Raw genomic sequence first — 27,484 nt, 5'->3', positions numbered from 1 at the left:
TGGGGTATGTCTATCAGTTTTGCACATCGAGAGACTGAAATTCTTGCCCATTCTTCCTTGCAAAACAGCTCGAGCTCAGTGAGGTTGGATGGAGAGCGTTTGTGAACAGCAGTTTTCAGCTCTTTCTACAGATTCTCAATTGGATTCAGGTCTGGACTTTGACTTGGCCATTCTAACACCTGGATACGTTTATTTGTGAACCATTCCTTTGTAGATTTTGCTGTATGTTTGGGATCATTGTCTTGTTGGAAGATAAATCTCCGTCCCAGTTTCATGTCTTTTGCAGACTCCAACAGGTTTTCATCCAGAATGGTCCTGTATTTGGCTGCATCCATCTTCTCCTCAATTTTAACCATCTTCCCTGTCCCTGCTGAAGAAAAGCAGGCCCAAACCATGATGCTGCCACCACCATGTTTGACAGTGGGGATGGTGTGTTGAGGGTGATGAGCTGTGTTGCTTTTACGCCAAACATCTTTTGCATTGTGGGCAAAAAGTTCAATTTTGGTTTCATCTGACCAGAGCACCTTCTTCCACATGTTTGGTGTGTCTCCCAGGTGGCTTGTGGCAAACTTTAGACGCGACTTTTTATGGATATCTTTGAGAAATGGCTTTCTTCTTGCCACTCTTCCATAAAGGCCAGATTTGTGCAGTGTATGAATGATTGTTGTCCTATGGACAGACTCTCCCACCTCAGCTGTAGTTCTCTGCAGTTCATCCAGAGTGATCATAGGCCTCTTGGCTGCATCTCTGATCGGTCTTCTCCTTGTCTGAGCTGAAAGTTTAGAGGGACGGCCAGGTCTTGGTAGATTTGCAGTGGTCTGAAACTCCTTCCATTTCAAAATGATCGCTTGCACAGTGCTCCTTGGGAAATCTTTTTGTATCCAAAAACGGCTTTAAACTTCTCCACAACAGTATTATGGACCTGCCTGGTGTGTTCCTTGGTCTTCATGATGCTCTCTGCGCTTTCATCAGAACCCTGAGACTATCACAGAGCAGGTGCATTTATACAGAGACTTGATTACACACAGGTGGATTCTATTTATCACCATCAGTCATTTAGGACAACATTGGATCATTCAGAGATCCTCGCTGAACTTCTGGAGTGAGTTTGCTGCACTGAAAGCCTGAAATGTGGCAAAAGGTTGACAAGTTCAAGGGGGCCGAATACTTTCGCAAGGCACTGTATATGTGCTGTACTGCTTTTTTATGATGAATTCTTTTGGGATTTGGTAATTTGACCTTCAGTATTTCAGCTGCAGTGTGTGTTAAGAAACCGTTTTTTAGCGCTGGTTGATTTAGTTTGGTTGCATTTAGTGCCTTATAATTTAAGCTACTTTGCGACTTTGGGGAGCATGGCTCGCAGTGCTTTGGTGGTTGGAGATGGTGTGTCTCCAATTCCAGAGTAAATGTGGACTCACCCAGAATTTGGAATAAAAAATTTTTTTTCAAACAAATTTTATTTGTGATTTTTATTTCTTTCATCTAGTAAGTGGCTGGAGAGACCATGTTGGGTTACATATTGAATCGCATTACGGGATGTCACTTATGTGGGCAGGCCAATATAGTTGCACACATGACTTTGCCCTAGCGATTGTCATTTATTTTTATTTCTTTGGCATTTTATATATTTTATGATGAGGGTATATTTAATACATTAGATGGGAATGCCCCCCGATGTATATTCTATTCCATTTCCACTGTTGAAACTGCAGTGGGGGCGTCATTCAGGGTCCAAAACTCCTTGTACTGTGACTTAGTCTTGTTACATGTTGGACTCTCAAAAATGAAGGACTATCTTTTTCCTTTGTATTTAATAACGTTTTTAGCATAGTTTATTTCATGATTTCTATTTCTGGTATATGCGGATAGCTAGTATTGTTAGTGTTCTACCGGTAAACATCAGCAAATCTCACGAGTACTGCACTGTGCTGGGCAGGAACAGTGCGAGTTGACAGTTCAGAATGAGGCTTGGTCAGGCGGCAACCACATAAAGGGAGGTGACGCAGCACGCCGCCCGTGCCCCTGGATGACGCAACTATTACGAAATGCGTAGGGTGGAGCGAAACGCTGACATCACCTCATGCTTGTAGTTAGAGGATCCAAGGAGGATGGGTTTGTTCGTGCATGTGCCGGCCGGCGCACCGGACTTAAGGCTTCCAATTTCTTTTGACATTGTAAGTGCATTGTTGTATTTACATTTTTAATTAAAAAAAAATGAAGGTTTTACATCTCTTTCATGTTAGGGTAGGGACCGATGTGAGTGTGCAATATACAGAGATAGGGACAATTGTAGACACTCACTCAGGTTGAACTGGATGGACTGGTGTCTTTATTCAGCCTTAATATGCAACTATGTTGCTCATACACCACAAGCCTTAAAGCTATATGAGATAAGTTGAAGAATTTCGGGCATGCTGTTTATGTGATGGAGACTAACAAGGAGACCAGCAGCACCATCGGGAAACACATTATTAAAGCGGAGGTCCACCCTAAAGTGGACCTTCCGCTCATCGGAACCCTCCCCCCCTCCGGCGCCACAATTGGCACCTTTCAGGGGGGAGGGGGGTGCAGATACCTGTACAGTACAGATATCTGCACCCACTTCCGGGATAGCTCTCTGCGGAAAGGGGTGTAGATTACGCCCCTTTCCGCAAGTGCCCCGCTGCCTGCTGGGAAACACACAGATCCCAGATGCAGCGGGGACCATCCTTATTGCGCAGCGCGACTCGCACATGCGCAGTTGGGAACCGGGAAATGAAGCCGAAAGGCCCGAGCGAATAAAGTCCACCCTCCGATGATACTGCTCGCATCCTTGAGGCTGTTACCCTTTGCCGTACTACCCTCACCTCCAGGATCGAGGAAGGTTGACATCTCCCTCCTCCGACAGGACCTACATAAACTGCGGGAATGAGTCGGCGAAACGGAGTGCAGGATTGGGCTGGTGGAAGATGACATCCCTCCCCTCCAGGTATCCACCGAAAGACTGCAACACCAATTGAATGTCGTCCTGAGCAAGCAGGACGACCTTGAAAATAGACTGCGCCACTGCAACCTCCGGTTTGTGGGGCTACCTGAGAAGGCAGAGGTCTCTAATCCTCCCACATTCCTTGAGCGCCTGCTGATTGCCAACTTTGAAAGAGAGGCCTTCTCCTCCACATTTGCAGTCGAGCGAGCTCACCGCCTAGCCTCCAGACCCCTGCCTGCAGGTGCCCCGCACTTTCATTGCAAAGATGCTAAACTACAGCGACCGGGACAGGGTCCTACACCTCACCCGCGAGAAGGGCAACATCCCTTATGAAGACCAGGGCATCGCGGTGTTCCCGGACTTCGCTGAGATCCAAAAGAAGAGGGCGCAGTTTACCGAAGCAAAGCGTCAGCTCCGTGCTTGCCACTTGGCCTACGCAATGTTGTTCCCTGCTAGACTCGGGGTCATCTGGGATGGCAAGACCCATTTTTTTTAAAGACCCTGCTTCGGTATTCTCCTGGTTGGAGCAGCGTCCGGATGATGCCTGTGCCCAATTTTGCTACCCCCATTCTGATCTTCTACAAATCCGAGACCCGCCAAGCCTTGCAGGGACCTGTCATGCTTCAAACTGAGTAAACTTTTGGTGCTGCTACTCTCTCCTTTCCCCCTGGCTCAAAACTACACAGAGTGCATGGTTCTCGGCACTAAACATACTCTGCCCACTGCATGTACCTGACATGGATGTGCCCGTCCCCCTGGTTACTTTTTATCCTCCTTGGTCCCCTCTCTCCGCAGACAGACTTTGCAGCCGGGATCTTGGTTCCCACTTATAGTTGGCCTCAGATGCTGAATTTACCTACTTGGCCGTGCGGCTCAGTTAACTATTGTTCGCCCCCATTGTCGGCATGGAGAGCGCCCGGCTATATACCCCACCTTCCACCATATGTTTTACAAGATGTCTCCCGTAGCCAGGTGCGCCCCTCGCTGATCTCTCAAGTTATGTTTCCCTGGCTGGCCTCAGCCCTCACAGCTGCGGTGAGCTGCCTGAAGATTGAGATGCCTTGCCGGTCCAGAGTAAGCACTGTTTGTTTGAAATGTACAGCCACTCGGCTTTGTTTGTTTTTTATTTGTATTATTTTCATGTCTTTATTCTTTTTGCTATGTCTGACCAATGTTATCTTGTCCTATTCTGCTTCGTGCTGCCTGAGACGCCCCTGGGGTTTTCCTCTGGTGGTGGTTGTGGCGGGACGTATGCACGCCTATGTTGTATGCGCTGGCTGTGGAGCCCCTGGCTATTGCTTTCAGGACACACCTGGACATTCGGGGGCCTCCGCATGGGACAACTATCGAAGGTTATCAGCCTGTATGCAGACGACATGCTGCTATACTTAGAGGATGCTGGCCCTTCATTGATGGCGGTTTTGGAACTGATACAACGCTTTGGTAATTTTTCGGGCCTTCGAATCAACTGGTCCAAATCCTCCCTATGGATATTACTGTCCGCGTTGCCCCTTATGCACACCGATCAGATTAAGTATTTAGGTATACAGTGCTCCCGCTCCCTTGCGGACTACATCCGTCTAAATTTAGAACAGCTTTTTTCCCTTTTGAAGCGTATGACCCAGGTCTGGTCCAGGCTCCCCCTTGGAGTCATGGGACGTCTGGGGCTCGTACAGATGACTAATCTCCCCAAACTGCTCTACCTTTTTTGGCACGCTCCGCCACACGTCCCGGCCCATCTGTTTAGGAACATGGAATCGATCCTCAACTCGTTTATTTGGGGTTCCTCTAGGCATAAGCTAGCTTGGAAGACACTCAAATGCCCTGTTCACCTGGGAGGCGCTGCGCTACCTGACCTGGCAACATACTACCTGGCTTCCCAACTCTCCCACCTCTATTACATCAATGCTTATGATAAGCTGAGATACTCCACTTTAGTGTGCACAGCGGCCACAGATGTAGTGGCGCACCCCTTCCAGATCATATTCTGCAACCATAGAGGGCTCTCACGTCTGGGGTCCAACCAACACATGCTCATACATCATAGCAGGGTTTGGCGCATGGCGCAGAGGATGACTGGGACCACCACACTGCACGCTCATACACCTCTATGGGAGAACCCTTGTCTGCCAGAGCTGCTGAGCATGCCGGACTATAAGGTATGGATATTCAGGGGAATTATATACTTGTTCCAACTGTACGCGAACCATAGCATAAAGACATTCCAGACACTCAAGGAGAAATAGGATCTTCCTAACCACGCGCTATTCTGCTACTTGCAGGTTCGCCACGCAGTCCAAACTCCATTTGGGAGCTCACCTCCAGCTCTGGACTCTACGGCTCTAGTGTTTGGGGACGATTCCAGGAAACAGATTTCTTTTCTATACACGCACCTCCTTGCCCCCGGGGCCACAACTCGGGCTTATCAATTAAAAACAAGGTGGGAGATGGACCTTGGGAGTGTGGAGGATGATCACTGGGGAGATATATTGGCAGTGTCTACGAAAGTGTCTCCTAAACTGTCGGATAGATTGACACACCTCTATATACTTCACCGCTCATATGTTGCCCCTAGTCGCCTGTCTAAATTCAAACCAGACTATGATCCTGCATCAAAAAAAAAAAAATGAAGAAAAGGGGGGGGCCAGAAAAAGGGGCTGGGGGGGAGGATCACCAACCCCAGGGACTTTTAGGGTATCAAATCACAAGTTTAACGATAAAGTAGATAAAACGTATAATTTTATTCATATTTTGCAAAATTAGTAACACAACTTTATTGTTCCATTCATAAAAATAATCTTGCACGGTACAACGTGGGAAAGCATTCCAGGATTACCCAACTTTGTCCATGCAGGAAAAGAAGAGAGCTGCGATATTCAACATGTTTCGTTCAGTTTGAGCTTCTTCAGGAAATTTAAGCAGCCAATAGTTAACACTAAAATAACAAAGGTATACAATAAGTAAATATTTGGTTAATTAAAACAATCAGATAAAGTGAACGTATGAAAAGTACACATTAAGAGATAAATTGGTCTTTAGAAAAATGCAATGTCACTATTGGTAAATACACATATAAACTCAATTGCAGTTACAACTCAGGTATATTACAAGTGCATGATAATAAAATCTCACCAAAATCGCCAGGACTCGCCGTATCGATATTATGCCATTGAAAAATCAATTAGCCTATAGCCTATAGTGGCTCATGACCAAGAGAGAGCGTGTCACCATTTGGGTCTGCAGAGAGGAACAATGAGTAATAATTAAATGGCCAAAATAAGCCAGAAAAATTCAACTGAAAGTTATAAGTTGAATAAGTAAATAAATAGATAAATAAAGTGGACAAGGAGTCGGTATTGGTTACCTGAGAGGCTTAATTGAATCAATGCAGATACCAGAAGAACATGGTAGCATCAAGTTATGCGTCAGGATAATCCAAAACTAGAAATGATTTAGGGTTCATAAGATAGCTGAAAGGAAAATGCGAAAGGAGTAATGAATGAGCTATGCCATACAAGATCCACTTAACTTGTCCACTTTATTTATTTACTTATTCAACTTATAAATTTCAGTTGAATTTTTATGGCTTATTTTGGCCATTTAATTATTTATTACTCATTGTTCCTCTCTGCAGACCCAAATGGCGACACGCTCTCTCGGTCATGAGCCACTATAGGCTTATACTCAAATTTAATTGATTTTTCAATGACATAATATCGATACGGCGAGTCCTGGCGATTTTGGTGAGATTTTATCATACACTTGTAATATACCCGATTTGTAACTGCAATTGAATTTATATGTGTATTTACCAATAGTGACATTGCCTTTTTCTAAAGACCAATTTATCTCTTAAGGCCGGGTTCACACCGCTGCGATGCGGGAACGCCGCGAATCCGCGGAGTTTTCCCGCATCGCATTACTCCCGCCGGCAGTTCACACTGTCCTATGCGGACGGCTGGGAGTGTCAATGTTATGTTAATGACACCCCCAGATCCGTCCGCATATCGCAGTGCGATCTGCCGACTCGCACAGGAATCGGATCGCATGGTGTGAACCCCCATGCGATCCGATTCTGTTGCGGACCAAAAAAAGGGTCCCGTGCGAGTTTGCTGCGGGAGCGCTGCGAACTCAGCCATACTATCTGTATGGCTGAACTCGCATCGCTACGGAGATCGGATGTGATTTGCGGTGCGAATCACATCCGGATCTCCCCCCGCAGCAGTGTGAACCCAGCCTAATGTGTACTTTTCATACGTTCACTTTATCTGATTGTTTTAATTAACCAAATATTTACTTATTGTATACCTTTGCTATTTTAGTGTTAACTATTGGCTGCTTGAATTTCCTGAAGAAGCTCAAACTGAACAAAACATGTTTTGCATATCGCAGCTCTCTTTTCCTGCATGGACAAAGTTGGGTAATCCTGGAATGCTTTCCCACGTTGTACCGTGCAAGATTATTTTTATGAATGTAACAATAAAGTTGTGTTACTAATTTTGCAAAATATGAATAAAATTATACGTTTTATCTACTTTATCGTTAAACTTGTGATTTGATACCCTAAAAGTCCCTGGGGTTGGTGATCCCCCAGCCCCTTTTTCTGGCCCCCCCCCTTTTCTTCATTTTTTTGATAATTTTTGGGACGTGGTATCCTTAATGATTTGATCCTTTTTCGCTCAAATTGTTTCCTAACTTCTATGATCCCGCATGCCCCAGGTCTGGAGATGCTAACAGCTCCTTTTACCATCTTATCTGGTCCTGCCCGCCTGTCCAAAGATACTGGGCACAGGTCATTAAGTTTCTACACCACCACATGGGCTCCCCCCTTACGCTGTGCCGGCAGTGTATCCTTGGCCTTCTCCTCCTCCCTGAGGAGGATAAATATCTTAGGATTTTTTTTTACAGGAGACTCTTCGCTGCTAGGATGCAGGTAGCTCAGCTATGGCTTACGCCTGCCTCCCCTACGATCCAGCAGTGGAAGAGAGCTGTGAACAATGTGTTACCATATAAAAAAGTAATTTACTCCAACCGTGGGTGTCCAGAAAAATTTTGTAAAATATGGGATAGATGGGATTCTGAGCTCCCACAGCTGCACGGGCTAGAATGGTTGTTTTACATCCTGGGGGCGGGCCCAGCTGCCTCCACAGTTGACAACTGGGTCTTGGGTTTTCTGGGATCATGTATTTAACCACACTCTTGTATGCCGAAACTGAACCTAGCAGATTGTGTACTCAGACTTATGTCAGACATAGTATGTATTTTTTCTTCTCACATGCTGGTTGGTGCTTGTTGTACCGGTTTTTGTGAATACGTGTACTATTATATTCACTTACATGCTCAAACTTCAATTTGGTTAAAAATAAAATAAAATAAAAAAAAGAGCGGATATTCAAAAACCGGTTTAGATCTTTGAGATCTAGAATGGGTCTGACATCTCCATTTGGTTTGGGTACCGTGAAAAGGTTTGCATAAAACCCCAATCCCTGCTCTATGGGGACCACCAATATAAACTTTTGAGACAAAAGATGGTCCAATGCTTGAAAGACTTTTTTCTCTGGATCCCTGGGAACGTTTGATCTGAGAAAAAGACGGGGACTCTAGGAACGCTAGTGTGTACCCTAGTGTAACTGAGGAAGCCACCCATTTGTCTTGACACTCTCCCTGCCGGACCCTTGAGAACTGCAGAAATTCCCCCCCGACCCACACGTGCGAGCGGGGGCACCCCTTCATAAGGAGGCTTTAATATTTTGTTTTGTAGGTTTCCTTTCCCCCGACTTTTTTTGTCCCTGGGGTAGACCCTGGGGTTTACCTCTTCAATTTAAGTAAGAGGCTGTCGAGACTGCCTGGAGGCCGATGCTCCTGGCACTGGAGAACCGGCTTGTTTAAATGAAATATGCTTACTCCTTTTCTTAACTGGCAAAAGGGTACTTATCCCATTAGAAATTCTTTGGATGTACTTATCCAGATCATCCCCAAACAGCCGTTCACCGCGAAAAGGAAAACTAGCCAGGAGCTTTTTGTAGGGCAATTCGGCTAACCAATTTTTCAACCATAGTATTCTATGCATATGCACCGACCCCAGTGTAAGGCGTGAGGCCTGGAGAATAGAATCTCTCAGTCTATTGCAAAACATAATGCCCCTGGTAGCTCGGTCAAGCCAAATCTTGGGCCTGCTGATCAGGAATAATCTTGAGCACCTGTTTAAACTGGTCTCTCAAGGATTGACATACACGAATTGCTGCCAGCGCAGGCTGAGTTACTGAACCTGCCAGAGAAAAAAGTGTTTTCTAATAGGAATTCCAACTTCTTATCCGTTGTATCCCTAAGCATTTGAGCATTGTCTACTGTACAAGTCCAACTTTTATTAACAGAGGACATAGCAGCATCAATTGCTATCATCTCCCATTTTTTTTTATTAAACGTTTCCTTCCCCTTCTCCTTTTATTATTAGGATAAAGTGTTGAAAACTATTTATGAAGATAAAAATGCTTATCTGGGTGATCCCACTCAGAATACATAAGCTTTTCCAGCTATGAATGGTATAGGAAAGGAATGCACAACTTGGGGAGGCTTTAGGGAACCCAAACAAGAAGCAGGCTTGTCAACCGACTCAGTTAAGGGTAGCTTATTTGTGGGGACCAATTCATTAAGAGATTGTACCATCAATTTTGCAGATTGTGAACCTGATTCTTCCGCATTCAGAAGAGGAGGAGGAGGAGTCAGCCTCTTCCCTTTCCCCTAAGAAAAAAATCATTATCACCCACCCCCGGTTCCTCAGTTTGAGGGTCCTGGGTAACACAAGGGGCCCTATCACGCTTAGTCCCACTCTGGGAAGTCATTAAAGCAGTTAAACCTCTGCTCCAATCCTAATATGGTTGAGGAAAAAACTTCTTCAGTGACGTAGACAGGGGCTGCAGTGTTGGAAACAGTTGCAACACCTGACCCTGATGGCTCACTGACCGGCCACCTCAGATCTCTCAGGGGAGGATGAAATCTTAAAGAGGGATTCCACCTACAAAAAAAATATTAAAAGCCAGCAGCTGTAGTATTTATAGCTGCTGACTTTTAATAAATGGACACTCACCTGTCCCGGGTTCCAGCGATGCCGGCAGCCGAGGCCGATCGCTCGGCTCTCGGCTGCTGCCGCCACCATTCTAGGTGAGGGAATCAGCAAGTGAAGCGAATCGGCTTCACTTCCCGGTTCCCTACTGCGCATGCGCGAGTTGCGCAGCGCAATAGGAATTGTCAGCGCTGTCTCTGAGACCCGTGTGTGTCCCAGCAGACAGCGCGGCAGGACAGGAAATGGCGTAGACTCCCACGGGAGTCTATGCCCGGAAGTGGGTATAAAATACCTGTCTTTGACAGGTATCTCCACCCCCCTCCCCCCGAAAGGTGCCAATTGTGACACCGGAGGGGGAGGAGGGTTCCGATCAGCGGAGGTTCCACTATAGGGTGGAATCCCGCTTTAAAGATTAGTTAAGACTTTTTAGAGTTTGAAGGAGTCCATCTTGAGCCTTTTTTGGGATATTTCTACACCCCTTCTGACTATAGCCGATGCACAAATACAGGAGGTACTACCAGAAGAAATCGCATCCACTGCTTCAGAAAATAGTCCAGCAACTGTCGCTGTTATTTAACCAGTTCCCGACCGGCGTACGTCGGCAGAATGGCACGGGCAGGCATATTGGCGTACAGGTACGTCCATTTTTATATGCCGCCCTGCTATCACACGCGTGCCGCCGCCGGCGCACTCGCGTGCCAGTCGTATAGCACTGATTGCTGTATAAATGACAACGGTCCCAAAAATGTGTCAAAAACGTCCGATGTGTCCGCCATAATATCGCAGTCACAATAAAAATCCCTGATCGCCGCCATTACAAGTAAAAATTTTTTATAAAAATGCCATAAAACTATCCCCTATTTTGTAAATGCTATAACTTTTGCGCAAACCAATCGCTTATTGCGATTTTTTTTACCAAAAATATGTAGAAGAATACGTATCTGCCTAAACGGAGGGAAAAAAATTTTTTATATATAATTTTGGGGGATATTTATTATAACAAAAAGTAAAAAATGTGTTTTTTTCAAAATTGTTGCACAAAAAATAAAAACCGCAGGGGTGATCAAATACCCCCAAAAGAAAGTTCTATTTGTGGGAAAAAAAAGGAAGTCAATTTTGTTTGGGAGCCACGTAGCATGACTGCGCAATTGTCAGTTAAAGTGACGCAGTGCCGAATCGCAAAAAGTGGTCTGGTCTTAAGCCAGCAAAATGGTCCGGTCTGAAAGTGGTTAATGCTCAGCCTGGTGCTTTTAGTAAATGTGCCAAGGGGATGCCTGTCACCAAACCTCTTACATGCACCTTTTTGCTTGTGTCCCTCCGCAGCTGCAGCCAGAAATAAAAATGTTTTTAAAACACCCCTGTAAAGGACGTTGCCACATGCCAACACCGTGCTAAGCCCCGTCCCCTCCATCACATTGCCTCTATTTTCAAAAGAGCATCTTTCCTGCGCGCGCCTCCTATCCGACGGGATCGGGGCATGCGTGCATGTACGCGCGGGGGGGGGGTAGCAAGGAGAGGGCGGTAAAAAAAACGGAGCAGCATCGCCAACTGTTTTGACTTCGCCCTATCCAGGAAGAGGGGGAAGAGCTTGAGGTGGGGGGTGTTTTGTTTTGTATGAAACCCACTCCCCAATCTTACCAGAGGCCTTGGCTGCTCGCTGAGGGAATCTGCAGCTTCTGCTGACACAGGCTGATCTTTGAGGAAGCATGACAAGGTACGTGCTCTATACAGCTACCAGTGGTGACTTTTATGCAAGACATTTACTTATTAAAGGAGACAATTCATAAGAAAACTCAACTTACCTTTTCTGCTGCAGGGTTTTCTGTGGTAAAACCAACAGACCCAATTTTCACCCCTAACGATAGGCTCTGTTTAAATAGACCTTCAGGAACTGGAGCCCCTTTTTTATTGGGGGATCCGCATTCATGGACCCGTAATAGCACCCCGCCAGAAAAAAAAAAAACGTATGGCTGAAAAAAACAAAAAGCACTGGATCCCGAGGTCCAGCTCTCAAGAAAGAGAAGCGTTACGGGGTAAACCTCGTTTCTTCTGCCACGAGGCCTGGGTACCATTCAATTCGGCCTAAAAAGACACTTTGAATGGATCAGGCTGCATAACTAGCCCCAGCAAGGATTGCTCCAGTGGAGCTCAGCACAGCACATCTTTACTTGCGACCAACACCTTAGACACTGGTGAAAAAGTAGTGGGAGGGGTTATATATTGAGTGGACTTCCTGTCTTAGGGTGTGCCAGTGTCTATCACCTGAAGGTGGCCTATAACCCACATAATAATTACTATGGCTCTGTGTCCCGTGATGTATGATTAAGAAAATGGTATTCCGGTCATTGGGGAGGTTGTACTCCATAGGGCTGGCCTACAGGTTGTTAGTGTCCTGTCCTCCGGGAACTGGCAGTATAATCCAGCTGTTCCACAAAACCTGTGCCCTAAATGGATAATAGGGAAAAAAAAAACTTTAAATAATGCATACCCATCATATGCTCCACTGACTATTCTCTTGTTATCAAATCGAATACACCGGACCAACTCTTCGTGTCCTTCTAAAACCCGTAAACATGCTCCACATTCTATGTCCCATAATCTGTGTAAGAGAAAGATTTGATTGTTAAAGTAGTTCTAGTGAAGACACAGAGGAGGTTGTTCTTAAACTCATTCTACCAGTTTACCTGATGGTATTGTCCGATGATCCACTTACAACTAAACGATCTCGATATTGTAGACAAGCAATGCCACGTTTGTGCCCATTTAGTGTACGAACAAACTCACATGTACTCGTGCTCCACACCTGAAAATATATGAAAGCTGAAGCTGTAAAGCAAGATATCATAAAGCAACAGGTCTTTGCATTTTCCAAATGTGCATTCTCAAGAACTTAAAGAGGAATTCCACCTAAAAAAAAATATTAAAAGCCAGCAGCTATAAATACTACAGCTGCTGACTTTTAATAAATGGACACTCACCTGTCCCGGGTTCCAGCGATGCCGGCAGCCGAGGCCGATCGCTCGGCTCTCGGCTGCTGCCGTCACCATTCTAGGTGAGGCAATCAGGAAGTGAAGCGAATCGGCTTCACTTCCCGGTTCCCTACTGCGCATGCGCGAGTCGCGCAGTGCAATAGGAATTGTCCGCGCTGTCACTGGGACCTGTGTGTGTCCCAGCAGACAGCGCAGCAGGACAGGAAATGACAGACTCCCACGGGAGTCTATGCCCGGAAGTGGGTGTAAATACCCGTCTTTGACAGGTATCTCCACCTCCCTCCCCCCTGTAAGGTGCAAATTGTGACACCGGAGGGGGGGAGGGTTCCGATCAGCGGAAGTTCCACTTTAGGGTGGAACCCCGCTTTAACTTGTCTTTTATGCATACGATTCAAACTAAAAACGGAGAACAATGCAGTAAACTGTATTCCTTAACAAGTTGAGATCCAGACCCATGTTCAACCCATTTTTCATCTGTAGGCCTAACAATCCAACAAGAACTTTTAATATAGAGGATACAGAACTGAAGTGTGGATGCCTATATAGACATACACACTTCAGTTCTGTATCATACAGGGCTTTTATTGATACTGGCTTGAGTTGTTCGTGTATAAAGTTTTAAAAACAAAGAAAAAAAAAAATAGAAACTTCAAATTCATGAACCATACTTTGCAAAGCCACCTACAGGAAGAATGGACACAAGGCAAAAAATATGAAGACCATTACCCCCCTCCCTGCTCAGTTATAGCAAGCAGCGCAGGAAAACAAATACCAATAACCATCAACCACAAGGTGAAAGTAAACTCCAAGAAAGGGATTTTACATTAATGTTCAACTCACTTTTGGAGAGAAAAAAAAAAAAAAAAAAAAAACACACATTCCCCTCTGGGTGATCTATGAACATGGCAAGGATTTTAACAAACTTTTCTGCAAATTCATACCTTTTGTTATTCTTTAGAAATCATGGTTTGTTTCTCTGTGACCCTGTGCTAAGCGAGTCTAATAGAAGTAATTTCACAATTATTAACCAGCTGCTGCAGAATCAGGGTTCTAATGAGAAAAATTGCAGGGTCTGCATCCCTTTAGACTTTATTTCCTATTGGGAGCATCTTACCAAAAATTTTTTTTTTTGTTGGAGGATACCAAAAACCTGAATTGTATTGTAGCGTAGACTTATGGGAAAATCAGTGAGCCAATCACACAAGCAGGAAATGTTTCTGGGTGTGTAATGTACACATTCTCCTTCCTGAATCACTCAGAACGGTGAAAGCAATACAATATACCATTGTGTGCACGTGGCTGCCGCCTATTTCTCTCCATTGCAGGGGAAGGGGAGGTAATCCCAAGATATTTAACAAAACCTTTACCCTCCTCTACTTTATAACGTTAAAGAGAAAACCTTTTTAATAAGGTCAAAGCAATTATAAAAAATAGATGTGTGAATAAACTCATTAAAAACATTTGAAAAGCCAAAATGTCTTAAATTAATACTGACGCTCAGAGTAGTTTAAAAAATTTAATTTTCTATACCTCCAAAAATGGTTGCAAATTGCATTCATTGTTCAAGCCTTGTGGAATTAGAGAACCCAGGTTATAAGTCCACATTGTTCCCTTCTATAACAGGATGATATAAACAAAACAATCCCTTCTCAAAAAGGAAGGTTCCCTTAACCCCTTTGGATTGCCTTGATGAAACTGAGTAAAGTGTAATGTCAGAGGACGATCATCATACTTGTTTATACTTAAAATGTGTTCATCAATTCTTATACCAAGTTGTCTTTTAGTCTTACCTACAGTATGTATATTTTGTTACATGGAAAACAGAGCATATAACACTCGTTGTAGAACAATTGCTTAATTTTGTACCATCAGAATTGGTGAATACATTTTATTTTTTTTACATATTTACAGATATTACAGAGCCCGCAAGCGTGAATGCCACAGATAGGCCTAAGGCTAGTTAACCAGTTTTTAGTCTGGGCTCTCTGATATTCAGAGTGTACTAGCGTATCATTAAGATTCTGTGTCCTTCTAGCTCTCTTCAAAGGTTCTAGGGTAGACTATCTGAGATAAAGGGGGTGGAGCTCAATACATGCCAATGTTTTTCAATTCATTTTTAATTTGATTCCATTGGAGACCATATTTAGTGATTATTCTTGGCTATTCCTTTGTTTGAGGAGTTCCTTTTTTTGGAGTAGGGGAGGCTGAAAATAAATAAATAAATAAAAAAGACACAAGTCCAACCTGTGTGTGCTTTTTATGTCAGTATTACATTGTATAACCCAGCATGTTGTGTGTGGTCGTTCAGGTGCCCAATAGTCTTAAAATTATCGTTGAAAACATTGCCTGTGGAAGAGAATGCCATATCCTTACTGCTCTTACAGTAAATAAACTGTGAATGGTCACGTGTCTTTAAATTCCCTTTTGCTGAAAAGTTTTAGCCCTATTGTGGGGTTACCGGAATGGTATTTGTACATTCCCCTCTAAAAACGTCTCTTCTCCAGAGAGAATAAGTTCAGTGCTCGCAACCTTTCCTCATAACTAATATCCTCCAGACCAATTATTAGCTTAGCTGCACTTTTGTTTCTCTCCATTTCCAGTGCATTCTTCCTGAGGACTGGTGCCCAGAACTGGACAGCATACTCTAGGTGCGACCGGACCAGAGACTTGTAGAGCGGGAGAATTATTGTTTCATCTCTGGAGTTGATCCCTTTTTAATGCATGCCAATATTCTATTTGCTTTGTTAGCAGCAGCGAGTAGATTGCATTCATATTTTTAAACGCATTATACATTTTTCTACATTAGACCATGTAGTTGCCCACTACATTAATTGCCGTATGATAGCAAGGTAAAAACCATGCCCATTAAGTCAGAGTGGTTTACCCTAATGGTGTTAAGCACAACTGTCAGCCTGGGCTCTGTCGCTACATCTGCGCCATCCCCACTCAGGGAAGTTTGGGAGATAAAGGTCAGTGGATGCAGGGCACACAGGGAAGGCGGCGATGAGCCATCTGGGAACTCCCCAAAGAAATCCAGAGTAGAGGCCAACAAGATGCATGGCATGGGGTTGCACTGGCCACCTTGGTCCGAGTGTGTGTAATTCTCATGTTGGCCCATAGGTTGTTTGCTCTGCCTGTCCATCAACCAGTCAACTTACTGTGATGAAGGAGCATCAATGAAAAAGGGGGAAAAAAATAAAGAACAAGAGGTGTTTTGAGCAAGGGATGGAGCAGGATTTTTGGGACAGCCCGGTGCTGCAGAGAGACACATCCTATCACATGACACGCAAGGCCATGCTCCCAGGAAGTGTTGGATTGACAGATTCTGCCCAGCCAAATGAAAAAGCAGAAGCATCCCAAGCTCACTAACAGGGATTTAGCTTTCCTACCCATAGGATCTTTCAGAAAACTTTTTGGGGGGAAAAAGAAACTTCATATAACTTTCAACTGCCCCACCTCCATCATCCTCTGAGCTTACATCTACCTGAGGAGCATGGAGAATCCTCCTCTATGTCCAACACTGCCTGGGAACCCAAGGCCTGTGTATCCAATGTCAAAGGAACCAGGGATTGTGGCTCAACAGGGTGAGCAACAGACTGGATTAGAACAGTGGTTCCCAACTCTGTCCACAAGTACCTCCAACAGGCCATCTTTGCAGGTTTTCCTTTATACTGCACAGGTGCTTTAAATTCAAAGGCTTGGTATGCTGGACAGCTATTTTATCTAAGATAAATTCAAAAAACCATGGCCTGTTGGTACTTGAGGACAGGGTGGAGAACCACTGGCGAAGAAGACCCCAAGTCTGAGATGGCTGACCTAAATGGTTGAAAAATTGAGACCATCTCATCCCGCACAGTATCTATAAAATCTTCCAACTAATGAAGCTGGCCCTGATCCTGCCACTAACAAAATGCATTTCTCACAGAAGATTGTATTATAAGAGTGAGCTTGAAACCAGAGTTCCACAGCTCCACACCTATTCTTAGGCTTACAAGGCTGTACTGCAGGATTAGCGTAAAAAGACATGCACAGGTAAAATATGCCAAAAAAAAGGCCAAAGCAAATCAGTATATTCCCCATCTTCTAACCTCAGACTAAGGCAGCTTAGTCCCAGTGAAGTATATACCACCTTTCCCCTTGATGTCCACAGCGTCATCCTCCTCCATGTCGGAGCATACTGTATACCAAGGTCTTAATGGCGCTCCAAGTAGGGCAAGCATGTGTGTTAGCACCAAAAGCTTCCTCTGGGACCCCTCTTTAAATATGATGCTCTGGAGTGTTCGGACAGCACCCGTTAGGACGTTGTCAGTTGCAGATGGAAGTGACACCTGTGCGCCCTCTTAGAACCCCTCCAGCATCTGAGGTGCATCCGGCAGCCATTGGGTGGGAGCCAGCCTTCTGGAAAAATGTCACACTTATTGCTGGAAATGACATATGGACACCATCTTGGCACAGCTCAGATGCTACCTTAGGATCCTGGAGGCAGTGGTCCGATCTAAGAAAGAATGGTGCCCAGAGCACCTCTCCTGCTCACCCCCACTAAACCAAAATGCAGCTTCCAACACATGAAAGCATACCCCAGCACCATCTTAGGACTCCCCATGTGAACCAGTATTATGGAACCCCCTTGAGCTTGCAAACAGAGGCTACTGGAGTCAATACAAACCATCATTTGGGAAGGAGATACAGGAAAGGAACAGGGACACTTTCAGGTAAAGGGTGATAATTTCAGGTAAAGGGGGATAATTACCTTGCCCAAAAGGAAGGCTTGTCCTCCTGAGGCAGCAACCACAGTTACCCAGCTAGGAGAAAAATAGAAACTGTAGGCTGTGCCTTTGTGGCGGGGCAGAAACACAATAACTGAGAATGAGGGGCCTTTTACTGATTTGGGGGATTTTGTTTCCTGTAGAGGGCAGAGCTGATTATCTCTAATGTAGCTGTACTGGAAGATGCTTTGGGAAACATTGATCATTGCAAGCATTCCTGTCAGTGGTAAATTGTCTCAACCCTCCAAATGCTACATCTGCAGGACAGCTGTTGAAAAACAGGCCCACTGGCTAAATCACCAGGTGAAAATAAATTAAAGAAAGCATAAAAAGAAAATGACTGCAGCCATCACATAACTTGTAAGCTGCTATATAATATTTGCTCATGGATTCAATACTGCTTTCATTTAAGATTGATATAGTGAAATTTTTCAAACTCCTTTAGATAAACTCAGGATACATAGATTACACTAAATTGTAGGGCTGAAACAACTAAATCGATTAATCGACAACTAATCGATTATGAAATTAATCGATTACTCTTTTCATAAACGATTAATTCGGCCAGTAACATAATGGGGTTAAAAAAAACTAAAATTAGCCCGTTATAGTACAAAAATATAATCACTACTGTAAATATTACTTTCACTGTTCTACAGTAAAAAAACAAACCCCTTCCAGCAGTGATTATTTGCTTTTTTGTTCTATAAAGGGCTAATTTTAGTCTTTTTAACCCCATTATGTTACTAAACGTCTTAGGCCTGGTTTCACTTCTATATGTTTATTGGTGGTTTTTGCAGAAACGCACTACAGTTCATTTACATGGTTTCCTATGGGACACGTTCATATCTGTGCTTTTTTCAGCCGCTGCATATTTGGAAAGGGTCTGGGACTTTCAACGCAAACCTCAATACCTCAAAGGAGAAGCTGCAGAAAAGCATGTAATGTGTTTTTGCAGCAATTTGTGTTTTTTAATCTGCCCAAAAAAATGCAAAAAAAATGCAAAAAAAGCACAAATTGCAGTAAAATCACGTGCGCAAAAATCAAAACGCACAGCAAAAAGGCATTACAGAAACAGATCAAAAGCAAAAACTGCATATCAATTTTCAGGTGAGAATATTCAGATGAAAAATCTTTGTACATTCGCTAAATGAAAGAATTTTGTTTGAAATTTTCACTTCATTTCTGAACAAAAACCACATACACTGAAAATTCCTTTGACCAAGAAGTTTTCTATTATTTCCAAATTTTCCTGTCACTGTGGTGGAAAATGAACGTCAATTTGACCCACTTTTTTTTTTACAGTTATTAACCGATTAATCGAAACAATAATCGGCCAACTAATCGATTATGAAAATAATCGTTAGTTGCAGCCCTACTAAATTGATATCCATTATGCTGCATTGCTACCCAATAAAACAAACCACTTCTTTCATTTGGTCTCAATGGCACAATATACAGCTGCAAATATCAGATTGGAAAGATTCTGAGTGCTAGGAGTCCTTTATTTAGCTCTTCAAAAAACAGACTTATCCAACTATACAATTGTAAAGGAGTACAGTATAAATTTGAACTTACGCAGACAAAGCCTGGCATGTATGTGGCGAGGATGTCAATTTGCTTCATGCATGGCGCTGTCCACCAATACTGGTCAGGGTATTTTTATAACACATACAGTGGGACTGTATTTCAGCACAGCCCCAATGCATGCCAAAGCAAAATGCCTTGTTTCCTTAGGTGAGATGGTGTGCGCAGAAAAAAAAAGTACTGCAGCACAGCACAGTGTAAGGCAATCATCCACTGCGTTACACAACGCTGCTGCCAAATGAAGTTTGTTAGAAGTCTGTGTGACATTTCAGAATGTTCATTAAGGCTTTCATTAAAGTGGTTGTAAACCCTTACAACACATTTTGACCTACAGGTAAGCCTAGATTAAGGGTTACCTGTAGGTCCAAGAAATATCTCCTAAACCTATACGGTTTAGGAGATATTTGCCCGAAGACGGGCACCGCTGTCTACGGCGTATGCGCCGTAGACAGCTGCGCGCAGGCGCACTGAGCGCGGCATCATCAATGACGAAGATGCCGCGTGTGTCGGCTCCCGTGCGCATTCGCGGGAGTGACGTCATCGCGGCTTCGCCGAATGACAGCAGCGGAGCTGCGAGACCCCACCGAGAAGATGGATGTGCCAGACTACAGGGGACAGCGGTGACATCGCTGGCTCCTGTGTCAGGTAAGTGACACATAATGGACTACTATGCGATGCATAGTAGTCCATTATGCTTTGCCGGGAATGAAAGAGGAAGTAAACCCATCAGGGTTTACTTCCTCTTTAATCGCGAGTGGAATCACTGCAATTCCAAAAAGCAGAACATGTTTGCAAAGCATATATGTCTTAATGGCACGCCTATCATGGCACGATCTTACAGTGATTGTCGTGCGACAAATTGTGCCAACAAACTAGAAGTTGTACAATGTATTTCACATGACACGTGTCCCACAATTCTGGTGCCATTTGTCTTGTGGCAAAGTTTCTCTGCGATTGGTATGCCATTGAGGAGTAATGGCATCGCAAACGTGTTTTGCCATGACTTGGAATCTCAGCAATTCCACCCACAATTCCAAATGCCTAGGTGTGAATGGTGCTATGCGTCAAGATAGGCATATCAGCACCATGCTGGTCTGACCAGACTGCCCACAAAACAAAAGAGACCATTTTACTATGAAAAAAAATAAAATAAATCCACATTACTACTGACCTAAGGAAACGCTAAACCACCTACTCTCTTTCTGAATGGAAACAATACTGTTGTTCTTTTATAACAACTTATGCTAAAATGATTAACAGAACAAAAAAGTGGAGTCCATGGATGGGTTCTACACCTACTAATTAGACCTTGATAGTTTAACCAAAGACTGCTATCTTCATATAATCTACTCTGCTATACTGTAATGGCCCGGACATATAAAAATCTTCATAATTCATGAAACCCTCAGCTAACTCCTATATATTGTATCTTATCCAATACTGTGTTAAGGGAAAATCATAGGAATCGTATTTTACGGTTTACATTTTATCCAATACTGTGTGAAGGGAAGTTTAGCATTTAATAATTGTCCCATGTTATTGGCCTTGTGTGTTGAAGCCGCTTGTGGGTGAAACCAAGATCAACCTGTATTACAACAAATTTGGCTACTGTGGTACCAGGGAAATTATCGCCCCATTCAATCTGGTAGCTCTGTTAACAGCAATTTGAAGGAAATATTAATTTATCTGTTGACTCCACGAGACACGCTTTGTATTCCTTACAGCTGGAGAAATTCAGAGGATTGTTTTTCTGAGCGACAAGAGATAGTGTTTAACTTGGGTCGCAATTACTGCAAACATTTTTTTTAACATAGTCATTTGGGCTACCCTTGGGTTATCAATTATTAAGGAAAATAGTTTTATTGCAGTGTTGATGTCTTTGGTAGGGTGTATGAAATATAAATCACCAGAAATCCTGGTTCTGTATGATGTTGTATAATTATACTTTTAAATTAATAAAAAGTATTTACTGATTAATTTTATTGGGAGATATTTACAGTGGGGCAAAAATGTATTTAGTCAGCCACCATTTGTGCAAGTTTTCCCACTTAAAAAGATGAGAGGCCTGTAATAGTCATCATAGGTATACCTCAACTATGAGAGACAAAATGAGGAAACAAATCCAGACAATCACATTGTCAGATTTTTTTTTTTTTATAATTTTTTTGCACATTATGGTGGAAAATAAGTATTTGGTCACCTACAAACAAGCAAGATTTCTGACTCTCACAGACCTGTATCTTCTTCTTTAACCACCTCAATACAGTGCAGTTACACCCCCTTCCTGACCAGACCAATTTTCAGCGCTCTCACAGTTTGAATGACAATTACTCAGTCATCCAACACTGTATCCATATGAAACTTGCGTCCTTTTTTCCACACAAATAGAGCTTTCTTTTAGTGGTATTTAATCACTAGTGAGTTTATTTTTGTGCTATAAATAAAATGTTTTTTTTTTTGAAAAAAAAATGCCTTTTTCTTTGTTTCTTCATAAATTTTGGCCAAAATTTATACTGCTACATATCTTTGGTAAAAATAACCCACATTAGTATATATTATTTGGTCTTTGTGAAAGTTAGAGAGTCTACAAACTATGGTGCCAATCACTGAAAATTGATCACATCTGATCAGGCCTTCAGTACATCAGGTGTATCTCATTTCTTGAGACACTAACAAGTCAGGAAAGTACAAATACCCCCCAAATGACCCCTTTTTACAAAGTAGACATTCCAAGGTATTAAGTAAGTAGCATGGTGAGTTTTTTTGAAGTTGTAATTTTTTTTTTACAAAATTGTCATATTATCAGGTTATTTCTCACACGCAGCATATGCCTACAACAAATTACACCCCAAAATACATTCTGCTACTCTTCCCGAGTACGGCGATACCACATATGTGAGACTTTTACACAGCCTGGCCACATACAGAGCACCAACATTGATGTAGTACCTTCAGACAACATTGATGTAGTACCTTCAGACGTTCTACGAGCAAAAATGACGCATCTCATTTCTCAACCACCTATTACACTTTTGAAGGCCCTGGAGTACCAGGACAATGGACTTTCCCATAAAATTACCCCATTTTGGAAAGCAAACACCTTAAACGTATAATCTGTGAGGCATAATGAGTCTTTGAATGGTTAATTTTTTTCCAGAAGTTTTTGGAATATGTGGAAAAAAATTAAAACGCATTTTTTATTTTACACAAAATTGTCAATTTATAAGATATTTCTAACACATAGCATGTATATAGCAAAAATTACAACCCAAAATACATTCTGCTACTGCTCCCGAGTATAGCGATACCACGTGTAGGACTTTTCCACAGCCTGGCCACATAGAGAGGCCGAACATTGAAGTATTACGTTCAGGCGTTCTAGGAGCATAAATGACACGTCTCATTTCATTCCTACCTATCACACTTTTGAAGGTCCTGGAGCACCAGGACAGTGAAATTACCCACAAAATGACCCCATTTTGGAAAGCAAACACCCCAACGTATATTCTATGAGACATGGGCTGCAAATAGGTACTCCGGTACTCTGATGGCCCGTCGACAGGTACTCCGGTACTCTGATGGCCCGTCGACAGGTACTCCGGTACTCTGATGGCCCGTCGACAGGTACTCCGGTACTCTGATGGCCCGTCGACAGGTACTCCGGTACTCTGATGGCCCGTCGACAGGTACTCGCGCGCATGCGCCGTGCACAGTCGGGGTGTGACCATCTGTGATCGGCCGTGACTTAATCACGGCCGATCACGTGGTAAACAGCCATAACCAATGGCTGTTCACCCCCTTCGGTGGCGAGCGGTGTCTCCGTGACACGCCGCCACCGAAGAGACAGGGATACGCGCGCACGATCACGCGCATTCCCTGTTTAAATGGGAGGCCATCATATGACGGCCTCCCGCCACAATAGGTGCGCCGCCTGGCCGTCATTTGACGCCCGGCGGTCAGCATCTAGTTAAGAGGCTCCTCTGTCCTCCACTCATTACCTGTATTAATGGCACCTGTTTTAACTTGTTATCAGTATAAAAGACACCTGTCCACAAACTCAAAGATTCACACTACAAACTCCACTATGGTGAAGACCAAAGAGCTATCAAAGGACACCAGAAACAAAATTGTAGACCTGCACCTGCAATAGGCAAGCAGCTTGGTGTGAAGAAATCAACTGTGGGAGCAATAATTAGAAAATGGAAGACATACAAGACCACTGATAATCTCCCTCAATCTGTGGCTCCACGCAAGATCTCACCCCGTGGGGTCAAAATGATCACAAGAACGGTGAGCAAAAATCCCAGAACCACACGGGGGGACCTAGTGAATGACTGGCAGAGAGCTGGGACCAACATAACAAAGTAACACACTACGCTGCCAAGGACTCAGATCCTGCAGTGCTAGATGTGTCCCCCTGCTTAAGCCAGTACATGTCTGGGCCTGTCTGAGGTTTGCTAGAGAGCATTTGGATGATCCAGAGGAGGATTGGGAGAATGCCAAATGGTCAGATGAAACCAAAGTAGAACTGTTTGGTAGAAACACAACTCGTCGTGTTTGGAGGAGAGAGAATGCCGAGTTGCAACCAAAGAACACAATACCTACTGTGAAGCATGAGGGCGGCAACATCATGCTTTGGGGCTGTTTCTCTGCAAAGGGAACAGGTCGACTAATCAGTGTACATGAAAGAATGAATGGGGTGATGTATCGTGGGATTTTGAGTGCAAACCTCCTCCCATCAGCAAGGGCATTGAAGGTGAAACGTGGCTGGTTCTTTCAGCATGACCATGATCCCAAACACACCGCCCGGGCAACAAAGAAGTGGCTTCGTAAGAAGCATTTCAAGGTCCTGGAGTGGCCTAGCCAGTCTCCAGATCTCAACCCCATAGAAAACCTTTGGAGGGAGTTGAAAGTCCGTGTTGCCCAGCGACTAGAGGTCGACCGATATATTGGCCGGCCGATATTGGCCGTTTTTTTAATCGGCATCGGCGGATGGTGCTGATAAAAAGGCTGATTTAGAACTACAGAGCGACTTGCAAATGACATCTGTAATAGAAGTCAATGCAAGTTGTTTGAGTCTTAATAGAAGTGACTTTCCTCCTCTCTGGGCAGTCTGTCAAGAAAAGAGTAAAGAGATACAATGTTTACACTTGAATTTATGTACTCAACTCTGTGTGTACTTCTCAGTTTAACCATTTAAGGACTAAATCTTTTCTGACACTTGTTGCTTACAAGTAAAAATCCTGTATTTTCTGCCAGAAAATCACTTAGACCCCCCAAAAATTATATATATTTTTTTAGCAGAGATCCTAGGGAATAAAATAGCGGTTGTTGCAATATTTTATGTCACACGGCATTTGCTCAGAGGTCTTTCAAATGCAAGTTTTTGGGGAAAAAATACACTAATGATTATAAAAAAAAAAACAAATTTATAAAAAAAATAAAAATAAAAAAAAATAAAAAAAACAGTAAAGTTAGCTCATTTTTTTTTCATCCAAAAGTTTTCACTACCTGTTTTTCTTTTATATATTATATATATATATATATATTTTATCTAAATCATACATACATACAAGTAAACTGGCGCTATTTAGCTGCTAGTGGGGCACATATAACCCAGCTAGCGGCAGAGGAAGAGGTTAAATGCGCTCGTGAAGCGCTGCTGCCAAAGCGCATTGCATGCGCTTTGGCAGTGGTGCCCATTCATATCAATGGGCAGGAGTGGTGGAGGAGCGGTATACACCACTCCAAACGTGCTGCTTGCAGGACTTTTTTATTTTATTTTTTTTAACATGCTGCGAGCACATCGCCTCAGTGTAAAAACACTCGGTCTTTCACACAGACTGCAGGGGAGCCGTTTTGCAGGCACTTTACAGGTGCTATTTTTTAGCCCAAAAGCGCCTGAAAACGCCCCAGAGGGAAAGGTATCTGTTAGATTTTATGAGATGAAGGGAGGGGGGGGGGGGAATAAAAAAAAAAAAAAAAAATCGGCCTAACATATCGGCCTAAAAAAATCAGCATCATATATTGGCCATCGGCCGCCATGATTTCTAAATATCGGCATCGGCCAGAGAAAAACCCATATCAGTCGACCTCTACCAGCGACGGTCCCAAAACATCACTGCTCTAGGGGAGATATGCATGGAGGAATGGGCCTACATACCAGCAACAGTGTGTGACAACCTTGTGAAGATTTACAGAAAACGTTTGACCTCTATCATTGCCAACAAAGGATATATAAAGTATTGAGATGAACTTTTGATATTGACAAAATATTTATTTTTAGGGATGCACCGAAATTTCGGCCGCTGAAACATATCTAAAACATATTAAAATGGCCTTTTCAGCAATTTGCCGAAAGAAAATTCTTGCCGATAATGGTGACGGGGCACCTGGTATGGTTTTGGAGTGCTGCCGTGCTTTGTGGGTGAATCTGTGCAGAGCAGCTTTCCCTCCCAGCTCCGCCTCCTGACATCTCGCTCTGAGTTTCTCCTGCACAGTATGTTAAGTGTGGCAGGTATACAGATTTATCGGAGGCAAAGGCTGTGGAGCTTGCTCCCCTCCTCCCATCACTCAAAACTGTGTGATAGACGTCCCAACAGGTGGGAGGATTCTGACATCTGACCCCATCCCTGCTCCTGTCTTCTGTCCCTGTACTGTGCCAGGTGATCCTCTCCTGTCTGAATACCACTGCCCAGTGCCTCTGTATGACCGGAATGTGCTTTGTAGAAGGTAAATTTAGTATGGTAATCTTCCCAGTATCACTATCACAGCACACTGATAACTCCTCACACCAGCACTTTTCTTCTCCTTGCTCCTCCAGCTCTCACTACACTTGCAGTCCCCCGCCCCACCCTTCATCCTCAGCATTTCCCACAATCTTTTCATCTCACAGTCTTCTTAACCCTCTGTATGCTCTAGTCTGCAACTGTCTCAGCCTCAGAATCCTGCCAGCTTTCCTTTCATTCCTCATTGCTCCTTCATTCTGCCAGAACTTTCTTTTTTCTTTACTTCACTGCAGGGACATAACTGCAGTGGTCACCATTGCGACCCAGCCTGAGAGGAGGGGCGGCATACAGAGGAACCAATGCCCTCCGTGTTTTTGCCGCAGGAAGGAGAGCAGGAAAAGTGGGCATTCAGCAGCTGTAGGAAGAACATGTAAGGCATTGGTTTCTCTGTGTGCCACCCCTCCTTCAGCTTTTTTTTCTGCTGCCCGGGGGCCCCTCAGCTCTCTCCTGGCCCTTCTGTGATCCTGGCCAGCAACTTCTCTACCCCCCACCCCGTGCTCTTCTCTGATCACCCCCCCCCCCCCGTGCTCTTGTCTGATCACACCCCCCTCCCCGTGCTCTTCTCTGATCACCCCCCCCGTGCTCTTCTCTGATCACCCCCCCCCCCGTGCTCTTCTCTGATCACCCCCCGTGCTCTTCTCTGATCACCCCCCCGTGCTCTTCTCTGATCACCCCCCCCCCGTGCTCTTCTCTGATCACCCCCCCCCCCCGTGCTCTTCTCTGATCACCCCCCCCCCGTGCTCTTCTCTGATCACCCCCCCCCCGTGCTCTTCTCTGATCACCCCCCCCCCCGTGCTCTTCTCTGATCACCCCCCCCCCCGTGCTCTTCTCTGATCACCCCCCCCCGTGCTCTTCTCTGATCACCCCCCCCCCCCGCTCTTCTCTGATCACCCCCCCCCCCCGTGCTCTTCTCTGATCACCCCCCCCCGTGCTCTTCTCTGATCACCCCCCCCCCCGTGCTCTTCTCTGATCACCCCCCCCCCGTGCTCTTCTCTGATCACCCCCCCCCCGTGCTCTTCTCTGATCACCCCCCCCCCCGTGCTCTTCTCTGATCACCCCCCCCCCCGTGCTCTTCTCTGATCACCCCCCCCCCCCCGTGCTCTTCCTCTGATCACCCCCCCCCCCGTGCTCTTCTCTGATCACCCCCCCCCCCGTGCTCTTCTCTGATCACCCCCCCCCGTGCTCTTCTCTGATCACCCCCCCCCCGTGCTCTTCTCTGATCACCCCCCCCGTGCTCTTCTCTGATCACCCCCCCCCCCCCCCGTGCTCTTCTCTGATCACCCCCCCCCCCCCGTGCTCTTCTCTGATCACCCCCCCCCCGTGCT

The 27,484-nt window shown here is 44.5% G+C and overlaps 1 protein-coding gene across 7 annotated transcripts in view; it reads right to left on the bottom strand.

Moving 5' to 3' along the window:
• The window catches only part of FBXW11 (F-box and WD repeat domain containing 11), a 445,866-nt gene that overhangs the window by 102,628 nt on the left and 315,754 nt on the right, over positions 1-27,484 (bottom strand). For all 7 annotated transcript variants that reach the window (XM_077473614.1, XM_077473613.1, XM_077473612.1 and 4 more), the window contains 2 exons: positions 12,713-12,831; positions 12,517-12,627 (listed from right to left, as the gene is read on the bottom strand). In XM_077473614.1, coding sequence (XP_077329740.1) covers positions 12,517-12,627; positions 12,713-12,831 — 230 coding nt within the window. The remainder of the gene's footprint in view (positions 1-12,516; positions 12,628-12,712; positions 12,832-27,484) is intronic.

The sequence above is a fragment of the Lithobates pipiens genome, unplaced genomic scaffold, assembly GCF_037356315.1.
Source record: "Lithobates pipiens isolate NorthernLeopardFrog02 unplaced genomic scaffold, aLitPip1_a1.2 Scaffold_8, whole genome shotgun sequence".
Taxonomy (NCBI): domain Eukaryota; kingdom Metazoa; phylum Chordata; class Amphibia; order Anura; family Ranidae; genus Lithobates; species Lithobates pipiens.
Note: the sequence above shows the minus strand (reverse complement) of the source record. Positions and strands in the feature narration are given on the sequence as shown.